This window comes from Condylura cristata, unplaced genomic scaffold, assembly GCF_000260355.1.
Source record: "Condylura cristata isolate star-nosed mole 26May11 unplaced genomic scaffold, ConCri1.0 scaffold00034, whole genome shotgun sequence".
Lineage (NCBI taxonomy): Eukaryota > Metazoa > Chordata > Mammalia > Eulipotyphla > Talpidae > Condylura > Condylura cristata.
In genome coordinates, this window is record NW_004567135.1 from 8,067,140 (window position 1) to 8,078,133 (window position 10,994).

Consider the following 10,994-nt stretch of genomic DNA (forward strand, 5'->3'; position numbering starts at 1 on the left):
CCGGGAGGTGATTACATGGCCCTGCAGACCTCTCCTCACCCGCCCACTGCTCTCCTCTTTATATATTCTTTATATATATGAGTGTGTGTGTGTGTATACCAGTAATGTTACATTATTTGTCAAAAGAACAGAAGAACAAAATATTTTATTTTCAAGATTTCTTTAAAAATATAATTCTGGGGCCCTCCCAGGTGGCACAGGGGGTTAAAGCACAGCACTAAGAAGCTTAAGCCACTTCCGCATGAGTTCGATTCCCGCCTGCCCCGGAGGTGAGCCCCCTGGCTAGGCCCCTGGCCTGGCCCCTGAGCCCCTCCCCGCCACCCCTCCCCCTCATGGATGCCCGCCCCGCTCTTGCAGTTTTCCTGTAACCACACCCCCATACGGACCTGTGCAGCCCGGATATTGAATTTAACGCCCACCGACGTCACCGCCTGCCACCTCCAGCAGCTCAATTACTCCCTGGGCCTGGACACTCCTCTGTGTGAGGGCGCCGCACCCACCTGCAGCTTCCCCGAGGTGGCCAGCAGCGCCCCCGGGGGGGGGGGGATCTGACCAGTCCGGGTCGCCGCCGACGCCTTTGTGCCAGGCCTGGCAGATGGGAACGCTCACGCCCTTGGGGACCTCGTGTCCCCCCGGGACCCAGGGTTTCACCAGAGCTCCCACCCCTGGTGCAGCCGGGGGCCTTGTCGGGCGCGGGGTGTGCGCTGGGTGTGGGGGTGAAGGAGGTTTGGGGTTTGCGGTTGTGGAGGGGAACTTTGGTCAAGCTGCAGTGCGGGGCTGTCTGCCTCCTCCCCAAACCACTTCTTCCTCTGCACGCCCCCCGCCCCCCAGTACTTCATTGGGAACGTGCTGCTGAGTCTCCTGGCCAGCTCTGTCTTCCTGCACATCAGTAGCATCGGGAAGCTGGCCATGGTCTTTGTCCTGGGGCTCATCTACTTGGTCCTGCTCTTGCTGGGCCCCCCGGCCACCATCTTCGACAACTATGACCTGCTGCTTGGTGTCCATGGCTTGTGAGTTCAGCCTCGGGCTCTCTCATCCTCCTTGAACGTCCGTCCCCGCCCTGCTGGGTCACAGTGAGCCCCTGGGAGCGCCCCCTCGGGGTGGGTGGGTGGCGGAGGAACTTGGAACCCAGCCCACCAGCCCAAGGAAACCCCAGTCCTGGGAAATCCCTGGTTTTAGGCCAGACGACCTTCGAAAACAAATCCCCTTTAACCTTTGCATAGTGTTCTCTTAGTGACTCTTTAACCACCCATAGATTCCAGAGCCTTCTTTAGGAACCAAAACTTGCAAGCCTGCTTCAGGGCTTTCCCCCTGCAGACCTTTGTGATAGGTGGCCATAGCTTGGTGTGGTAGAGAAAAGCCCTCTGAAGTCCCCTGGATTTGAATCCCTGCTCTGCTACTTACTAGCTGTGTGACCTTGGGCAGGTGTGTTAACCCCTCTGAGCCACAAAGTCCTGGTGTTTAGAACAGCAGGGCCGCCTGCTAGCCGGGTAGCTGTAGAGGACGCAGTAGCTAACTGGCAGGGGGGCTGGCTGCACGCCGGGCACTTGCCAAGCCTTCTGCGTGCGTTGTTTTTAAAAGACGCCTCTTTCACACATGAGGAAACTGAGGCCCGGTAAGTAAAGGAGCCAGGAGTGGCAGCTGCCCTGACCTCTGCTCTCGGTGGGCTGAGAGAACAAAAGCTCTGGCTCCGTGCCTGGCTTATGGTATGTGCCCAGTAAAGGCGTTCCTGTCTCCCCGGCTCAGACCCCGCTCAGCAACCCGGGGAGAACTGACGGCTTTGTCTTTTGTATCCTCCTGCCAGGGCCGCTTCCAATGAGACCTTGGGTGGGCTGGACTGGTAAGCGAGGGCTCTGAGCCGGCCAGGGCGGCGGGGGGCAGCCCGGGGCCCCCGCAGACCCTGAGCACGCCTCTGCTCACCCCAGCCCCGCTGCCGGGAGGGTGGCGCTCAAACACATGACGCCTGTGATCCTGCTGGTGTTCGCGCTGGCACTGTACCTGCACGCCCAGCAGGTGGAGTCCACCGCCCGCCTGGACTTCCTCTGGAAGCTGCAGGTGACTCGGCGCACCCGTGGTGCGGGGGATGACCGCGGGGGGCAGCGCGTGGGCACAGCCAGGTCCAGGTCCTCAGCGGCCACGCCGTGGGCTTTGCTGAGCCCTCCCGGCGCTGCGCCTTCCTTCCCGCATCGCCCTGCTTCTCCCGGCCCTGCCCTGCCGCCCACCGGGGCTTGTTCCAGGGGCTCCCTCGGCCCATGCCTTTCTTCTGCCACGTGGCTCCTTTCGATGCCGTCCCTGGCCTTGGCCGCTGCACCCACCCCTCGTGAATGTTGGGCCGCGGGTGATGGGCGTGGTGTCCGCAGGCAACAGGGGAGAAGGAGGAGATGGAGGAGCTGCAGGCCTACAACCGGCGGCTGCTGCACAACATCCTGCCCAAGGACGTGGCCGCCCACTTCCTGGCCCGGGAGCGCAGGAACGACGAGCTCTACTATCAGTCCTGCGAGTGCGTGGCCGTCATGTTTGCCTCCATCGCCAACTTCTCTGAGTTCTACGTGGAGCTGGAGGCCAACAACGAGGGCGTCGAGTGCCTGCGGCTGCTCAATGAGATCATCGCTGACTTCGATGAGGTGCCGGCCCAGCCGACTGGCTCTGCAGGCCGTGGGGGGTTGGGGGCAGGGGTGGGGGACTCGGCATGCGAAGGCCGGGATGGAAGGGGGGGGAGGCGGGAGGACGACTGGACGGCACCCAGCGATGTTAGGGGTAGGGGACGGTGGGTCCAGGCTGGGGTCGGGGCCCCTGGGGGTCAGTCCCCGTGGAGCATGAGCATTGTTGGGGAGTAGAGGAGGACAGGAGGACCTGTGGTGGGGTCGGGCTGGAAGCGGACTGATGTCTGTGGACGCCCCGTGGGGTCAAGCAGGCAGGGTGGCTCCCTGAGCAGAGAAAGCAGAAGCAAAGATGGGAGGGGGGGGCGTCTCCTTGGCACCCGGCCAGGAGAGGGCCGCTGCTGTTTGGGAGGGGCGTCTCTTCCCCCCTGCGGCTCAGGTCTGCTGCCTGAGACGCCTTCTGAGCCGCTGGGCTGTGTGAGCGACCTCCTGAGTGGACCTGACGCCCCAGGCTGTGTCCAGGCCTGGCGCTGGCGGCTGCATGCTGAGGACCTGCTTTCCTGGCTCCTCAGTCCTGCACCGAGCGCAGCAGCTGGAGGCGCTAAAAGCTGGGAGCTGTGCAGGCCGGGAAATGGGGGACAGAGCCAGGGCCCGGCCAGGAATGAGCATCAGTGAGCCCCGGGGTGCGGCTGGCCTGGGCCTCTTGGCCCTGACAGCCGGGTCCCCGTGCTGCTCAGATCATCAGCGAGGAGCGGTTCCGGCAGCTGGAGAAGATCAAGACCATTGGCAGCACCTACATGGCGGCCTCCGGGCTGAACGCCAGCACCTACGACCAGGCGGGCCGCTCCCACGTCACGGCCCTCGCCGACTACGCCATGCGGCTCATGGAGCAGATGAAGCACATCAACGAGCACTCCTTCAACAACTTCCAGATGAAGATCGGTGAGCGGCCCGCCTGGGCTCCCGGCACCGTCCGGGGCACAGGCTGGGGACCTCAGTCCCATGAGAGCGCCTGCGGGTTTCCCTTTTCGCCACCTCCTTTGTCACCTGATAGTCGGAATAGGGATCATTTATCGACGGCCTTTTAGACGTTGGGTTCCGTCCAGGGCATTTTGGAGCACATTTTATTTATGTATTTTTAAAAAGGTTCAGGTATGCATACAAGAACTAGGGTACAGGCCAGAGGTTCGGGGGGGCGGGGGGTGGGGGCTCCGAGGATTCCCCAGAGACAGAGCGGGGAGCAGAACAGGCAGATCGATGAAGTACACTGCTGAGGGGAGCAGCGGGCGGGTCAGGAGAGGTCTGCCGTGCCACGGGAGTCAGCTCCCTGGTGGGAAATCGGACTCGAGCTGCATTTGGCTTCATAGTGCTGCGCTTTAACCCGATGCGCCACCAGGGAGGGCCCTGGAGCACCTTTTAATCCTCATATTATCGTCCCTTTTACAGATAAAGAGACTGGCTCTCACATTAAGTAACCGCCATGCTTAAACAGCTAGTAAGTGGCTCGGCTGGGGTTCAGAACCAGGTTTATCTAGACTCCAGTATCTCTGACCAGTCTGGTCACAGGCGCTCTTTCCGCATGAACTGGTGGCTGGGAATGGTTGATAGCAAGGATTCTGGAGTCAAACTGGTTTGAATTCTGGCTGTTCCACCTACTGGTTTACTTAGCAAGTCATCTAACCTCCCTAGGTTTTAGTTACAGTACCTGTAAAATGGGGATTAAGTGATCTACCTTTTCGGGCTCCTGAGAAGAAGAAATGATGTAAAATGCTCAGCAGGTGGTTGGCGGGGACCCCCCCCCCCCCGGGCCGACACAGCCCCTCCGTCCGTCACGTGTCCTTTTTCCACTTTCCGCTCCGGGTCCTTCCAAAGGTGCCAGGAGGTGGGATGACTTCCTAGGCTAACCCTGAGAGGCCTGGGAGCCTTAAATCCGTGCCGCTGTCTCTACCACAGGGCTGAACATGGGCCCTGTCGTGGCAGGCGTCATCGGGGCGCGGAAGCCGCAGTATGACATCTGGGGGAACACAGTGAATGTCTCCAGCCGCATGGACAGCACGGGTGTCCCCGACCGCATCCAGGTGAGGGGGATGTGGGCAGAGCCTGGGGGGGCGGGGGGCTTGGAGCGAGAGCCTTCTCTCTGCCAGTCAGCTGGGCCTGGCACGGGGGTGTGTTTTGGGGCTGGTGGGGCGGGGTTTTGGGGAGGGCGGCTGGTGTGACTAGAGAACGCCTGGGCCCTGCAAGTGCAGCATGAAGGAGCCCAGGCTAAGCAGGCTCCCCTCCTCCCCTCCACCCCCAGGTGACCACAGACCTGTACCAGGTTCTAGCTGCCAAGGGCTACCAGCTGGAGTGTCGAGGGGTGGTCAAGGTGAAGGGCAAGGGGGAGATGACCACCTACTTCCTCAACGGGGGCCCGAGCAGTTAGCAGGACCCACCTGTCCTCAGCTGAAGAGACCGCGGTGGGCATTTGAGTGGATTCTCTGCTCGCTGGGTGGAGCTGTGGCAGGGGTCACTGAGCCGCCAAAGCCAGCTGAGCACCAAAGGGAACACCCCAGCAGGCTGCGCTGGGACCGCGTGGTCCGCCCTCAGGCTGGCGAACGAGGGAGTGCCGAAGGATCACGCGCGTGACTCTTACACCGGGGCGGTGTCCCCTTGCCTTTCTTCCAGCCTCGGACGGGAGGGGCGCGGGGCATGGAGGCGCCCCTGCTGAAGAGGGCAGAATGCCTTGCCTGCCCCACCCCCTGCAGCAGGTGCGGGCCGGCCCTTCTTTCCCTCCTTCTCCTGGGAATATTTTGTATAGAGGCTGGGGGGGCCGGAGGAGTGCCTGCTCCGTGCTTGTCTTTGCTGAGCCCGCACCCCCAGCAGCAGCCCTGGTGCCCACCATGCCAGCCGGGTCTTCCTCCGCGGCCGAGGCGGGAGGTGCCCCAGGGCCCCGTTCTGTCGCTGTTTCAGAGGAATGTTGCCATTTGCCAAATCCCAGTCCCGCGGTCTGTCCCCAAAGGGGAACGAAGGGACTCCGGACAGCTCAGAGTGAGCCCCAGTCCCTGCAGATTTCCAGGGAAAGGGGCGTCTGGCCTCACTGGTACTGTGAAAATGTCCAACCAGATAAAAAGCCCGTGTGGGGGTGGCAGAAGGCCAGGAGCTGGAAGTTCTCCTGTAGTGCCAAAGGGAGCCGACCGCCGGGGCGCGAGCTGGTGCCAGCCGCTGATCCCGGGCCCCAGCACACTCCCGTTGTCCTTTCACCCCTTCTGTTGCCAAATAGAAGAAAATCAGGGCGTGGAAGAAGATGACCCTGATCCCAAACCCGCCCCAGGCCTCTGTCTGGCGGGGGCGGCCTGTGCGTCTGACTGCACGTGGGTCTGTGGGTGTCGTGTCCGTCCCGGTCTCTGTGTCCCCGCGTCCCCCGAGCTCCTCGGCGCCCCACCCCAGGCTGCTTCTCTCCTGTGGGCCTCTGTCTTCTGGGAAGAGGCTTTCCTATTTCAAGGGACGCACAGGGACAGGATGGGGCGTGGTGACAGGAGGGGGGCGGCGCTGGGGAGAGGAGCCCTTTTCGTGCCAAATCCCTAAGTGCCATTTGGGGGCCGTGTGTGCCGCAGGACTGTCTCTGCCTGGAGCGGGGACCCAGGTGCCCGCTCGAGCCCCAGTGCTCTGTGCACTTGAACCGGCTGGGGTTGGGTGGGCAGAAACTCAGGAATTTCCTGGGATCCCCAGCTTGTGTTCTGGGATGTGGTGTGCTCCGGGACTGGGGTAGCATGCGGCCCCTCCGAGGACCCCGATGCTCGGTACTAGGGAACGTGCCAGGGGAGCCTGAAGCTGGGCCTCCCCCAGCTGTCAGCCTGCGTCTAGTCCGTGCCTGGCTCGCCCTCGCGGCTGGCAGGAGGGTAGGGGAGCTGGACTCTGGATTCCTTCCTGTCCCTGCCTCCCTTTTCTCCCTTTTCCCTGTAACCCCCTCTCCTCTGACCTGAATGAGTTGGTACTTTGGTTTGTCTGTACCTACGTAAGCCAGAGGCATTAGCCTGAATTTTGCTTGAAGATCGCTTTATCTTGGAGGTGACTGCGAGGGGGGGAGGGAGAGGGGCTCAGGGCAGCAGGGTTTGGGGACGGAAGGGCAGGTGCCACCCTTGGCCTTCCTGGGCCAGCTCCGTGCAGAGCCTGGCTCCTGACACTGCCCGCCGTGGGGCCCTCGTGCACCAACCCAGTGGGCGCCAGGACAAGAGGTAAAGACGAGCTGGCGGACAGAATATCCACTCTCCTTCCTATAGCCATATCTCTAGATAGGAAGGGCCAGCTACTTGGGGTGGCGGTGAAACTGCAGGTTGCCCAGAGTGGGAAGACCTCAGCGTTGGGAGACTCGTCTTTGCTGTCCACACCCGACCCCTGCACCACAGTGCCAGCCGCGCCGGTCCCCGGGTTGCCACTGCCCCTTTCTCCGCAGTGGGTGGGGAGCCGGTGCAGGGGAGGCCCCTGGATTTTGATTTTATAATGTAACCACTGGGGGGGTCGGGGAGGGAGGTGTACCATGTATTACAGTGAAATATTTAATATATTTAAGTATCAATAAAATCAGACTCTTTGTAAAAATGTCCCGTTCTGTGCCAATGTTCCGGGCCCTGGCTTGGGTCAGACTGGCAGGTCCGGGGGGGGGTGGCGGCCTCGTGCCCCTCTGCCAAGGTGCGGTTGCAGCATCTGAGGAAGGACTGCTCTGCACTTCGGTTCTTGCCGACTGTGTGTTTGCCGCGTTTGTTGCTCTGACTTCTGCCACGCAAGAAGTCGAGGCCGCTGTGGTTGGTGGTTTCTCTAGTGTCAGGCCCCTGCCCGGCCCAACCCTGAGTTCTGGCTCCTTCCTGAAGCTTTTACACACCTGAGCTCCCAGGAACCCGCAGGCTGGAGTGGCTCCCTCTCCTGCCCTCCCCTAGCGCACGCAGTGACTTTTGGTCCAGTCTGTTTATTCTGCCTCTTCCATCTCTTCCCCCAGTGTGTCAGCTGGACCAGGACACCCTCTCCCTCCTTTCCCCCTCTGTCCTTCCAGGGGCCATGTTGCACTTCTGTAAACATGTCAGGCTCAGTACAGACTGAAGATCTTGTCATTGAGAATGGAGTGATCCATGAACCTGGAAAAGAGGGTATGTCTCAGATTCAGCCTGGCTGGCTGGAGCGCTATGGTGTGTCTGGGCCTCCCACAGCAGCCGTCTAGATGCTTCTCTTGTGCCTGCTCAGAAGTCACATCCAAAGGGAGCCCGACGCCATCGCCCGCGTTTGGGGCCAGCTTTCCCCGGGAAGACTCACCTTGTTCTGGCCCCCAACTGGGGAGGGAATACTTTACCTCCCTGCCCTCACCTCCCCCAGGCTGACCTGGTCATGGGGCTTTTGATGAGGCTGTGTCGGGGGCTCTGGATCCACGGCATAGCCCTCTCTGGGCGCACTCCTGGGTCGTGGGACCGCCAGAAGCTGAAGTTCTGGGCATCCGTCAAGGGGACCCTGAAGTCCTGGTTGGGAACTGGATGGTCAGGAGGAAAGGCAGATTATTCAACTGCTTGTGGGAGTTCTCTGCTCCCTGTGTGCTTCTCAAAAGGGACCCCAGCCTGGAACTGGGTCCGAGCAGGTGCTAGAAGTCCCGAGAACGTGGTCACCACACCCGCTGCACTTCCTGACTCCAGCAGTGCACGCCCTCCGCGGTCACTTATGTCAGGCTCGGTTCTTCCGGCTGCGCGCCAGCCCCTCTCAGGAGGCTTCTCCAGATACTGAGACAGTGGCAACAAGTGCTTACCCGCTTGGGAAACGTGCAAGTTGGGTGCGCTGGCTCTTTTTTTTTTTTTTTTTTAAACCTTAGCCCCTTCTTTCCAAAATATTTTTGCTGGTTCTAGGTAACTCTAAAACAACAAAAGTGCCTCATGTTCACATCCTGTTGATAGATAAAGTTTAAGAGCCTATCGAGTTCTAAATGTTGTATTGTTTTTTGTTTTAAAGATTTATTTGTGCATACAGAACTGGGGTACAGGCCAGAGGTGTAGGGGTGGTGATAGGATCCACCAGAAACAGAGTGGGGAGCAGCGGGCGGGTCAAGAGAGGCCTGCCTGCTATGTGGTCACCTCCAGGGCGGGATCGAACTCATGCAGAAGTGGCTTTAGCTTCTTAGTGCCGTGCTTTAACCCGCTGCGCCACCGGGGAGGGCCCAGGTGTTTTTTTTTTTTAATTTTTAAAAACTAATTTCTAGATTTATCTTTGTATTTTCACTCTTTATTTGGATATACCAGTGTATTATATTTGTGTGTTTTTAAAACATAGGCTTATAATCTGGCTACATCATCTTCATAGTTTTATTTTAATTAATATTCCACTGAGTAGATGTTCCCTTTTAAGTGGTAATAAGATTTTAAAAATAAATTCTAGTTACTTTCCTTTATGCACATTTGGAAAATTCTGAAAGCATTTTAGTTTTTTATTATTTTTTACTTTGTTTTTGCATAGAAGTTGTAGGGTGCGGGCCAGAGCCGCAGGGGTGAATGGGGGTGAGAGGATTCCCCAGAGACAGAGAGGGGAGCAGAATAGGCAGATGGGCTGAAACACACTGCCGGGGGAGCAGCGGGTGGGTCAGGAGAGGTCTGCCTCGCCATGGGGGTCACTCCCTGGCCGGAACTGGAACTCAGGCCATAGCATGACAGTGCTTTGAAGACCTAACTCCTAGGGACTAGGGAGGCTGCTGTTGGCTTTTTAAATCAAACTTTAATCTTGAGATCTGTTTAGATTCCATATAGTTCCAAGGCAGGGTCAGAGAGATCTGCGTGATCTCCCCCCACCCCCACCGGCGGAGGGGCTTCAGCTGCGTCACAGCCAGCGCACACACCATGAGAGCAGTCTCATCGCATGGTCCTGGGGCTGCCCTTTGGCAGCCAACGCTTTTTTTTTTTTTTTTTCCGTTTCTGTAGTTTCGTCATGTTAAGAAAGTTAGGTATATAAAAAGAATGTTATATAAATCACATGTAATATGTCAGCTTTCTTTTCCTAAAATTGCCCCTGGAGCGTCTCAGAAGTTACCACCTGTGTCAGCTGTTTGTTCTAGGTGCTTTTTGACAATTCTCTAACTTCCACAGCAAGGCCCTGGTATTATTACCATTTTCAGGTGGTTCAGAAGGGCTCCGTGATAAAAGGAACTCGCCCAAGGCTATACCACATGTTTGAAGTTTTAATTCAGTTCAAACAAATTCCAGAGCTAATGCTCGGTCTACCCTTCTCACAGGCATGGCCGGATGTACAAAGGATTTGTTGATCCTTACAACAAACCTTTCAGGTTAGCAAAGGAGGCATTTTTTTTTTTTTTTTAAGTAAATGAAAAGAAGACAGGGCGAGTGAGTACCCAGAACAGCCATTCCAGAGAGGCAGAACTAGGACCCCTGCGTCTTCGGCTGCTCAGTGTGGTCCAGCTCTTGCCTCCGTATGCTCACCGGCTTTCTCCTCCTCCTCGTAGTCTCTCTTCCTGGCTCTTTGTGTGCCCTGGCGCCTTCACGCCCAGCCAGTTTTTTTTTTTTTTTATTAAAAAGTTTATTTTTGGCCCTCCCTGGTGGCGCAGCGGGTTAAAGCACAACACTGAGAATCTAAAGCCACTTCCTCATGAGTTCGATTCCCGCCTGCCCCGGAGGTGACCACATGGCGTGGCAGACCTCTCCTGACCCGCCCGCTGCTCCCCTCAGCAGTGTACTTCATCGATCTGCCTGTTCTGCTCCCCGCTCTGTCTCTGGTGAATTCTCTCACCCTCCGCATCTCTGGCCTGTACCCCAGTTCTGTACAAATAAATAAATAAATCTTTAAAAAAAAAAAGTTTATTTTTACATCATTTTGCACATTTTTTTTCATCTCAATTGTAATCCCCACGGGTTTCCCATCACCATATCACCCCTGTGCCACCACCATAGTCCCGTGCATTTCCCTCCTCCCCCGTTTTGGATCCCATTCCCCACTCCACCCCCACAAAATGTCTCTGGTCTATGGTTGTTCATTATTTTTGTTATTTTCTCGCCTGGTCCATTATACTCCTGCTATGAGTGAAACCATCCGGTATTTTTCTTTCTCTTTCTGTCAGCCAGTTTTTAAGAGCCCAGACATACCCAGGGCCTTCTGCCCGCTGAGCGGTGCTCCGTGACTTACATGTCTTTAGCAACACCTTCTGCACAGCTTCCCGGTACTTGGTGTGGCTGTTCTGATGCACACAATAGTTCCCATCTGCTGGGATAATCGGTGGCAGCCTAGGCACCGACTCCTTGTGGCCTGAAACGAGAGCCAACGTACCCTCAGTGCTTGGCAAATGGGAAAATTTGATTTTCTGTTTCCCTTATCTCCATGCCAAGTAGCCACCTGACAGGGCCCTCTCCTAGCCACCTTCTTAGGTTCTCAACAGCCAGC

At 57.8% G+C, this 10,994-nt stretch overlaps 1 protein-coding gene across 3 annotated transcripts in view; it reads left to right on the forward strand.

Moving 5' to 3' along the window:
• Window positions 1–7,178, forward strand: part of ADCY6 (adenylate cyclase 6) — an 18,958-nt gene extending 11,780 nt beyond the window's left edge. The window contains exons 15-22 of one of the 3 annotated variants that reach the window (XM_012732501.1): window positions 358–516; window positions 832–1,010; window positions 1,805–1,840; window positions 1,926–2,055; window positions 2,361–2,624; window positions 3,338–3,542; window positions 4,554–4,678; window positions 4,897–5,022. In XM_012732501.1, coding sequence (XP_012587955.1) covers window positions 358–516; window positions 832–1,010; window positions 1,805–1,840; window positions 1,926–2,055; window positions 2,361–2,624; window positions 3,338–3,542; window positions 4,554–4,678; window positions 4,897–5,022 — 1,224 coding nt within the window. Of the gene's footprint in view, window positions 1–357; window positions 517–831; window positions 1,011–1,804; window positions 1,841–1,925; window positions 2,056–2,360; window positions 2,625–3,337; window positions 3,543–4,553; window positions 4,679–4,896 lie in introns of those variants that run through there. The other 2 variants (XM_004692802.2, XM_012732502.1) reach the window with 2 other exon arrangements.
• The last annotated feature ends 3,816 nt before the right edge of the window (window positions 7,179–10,994 follow it).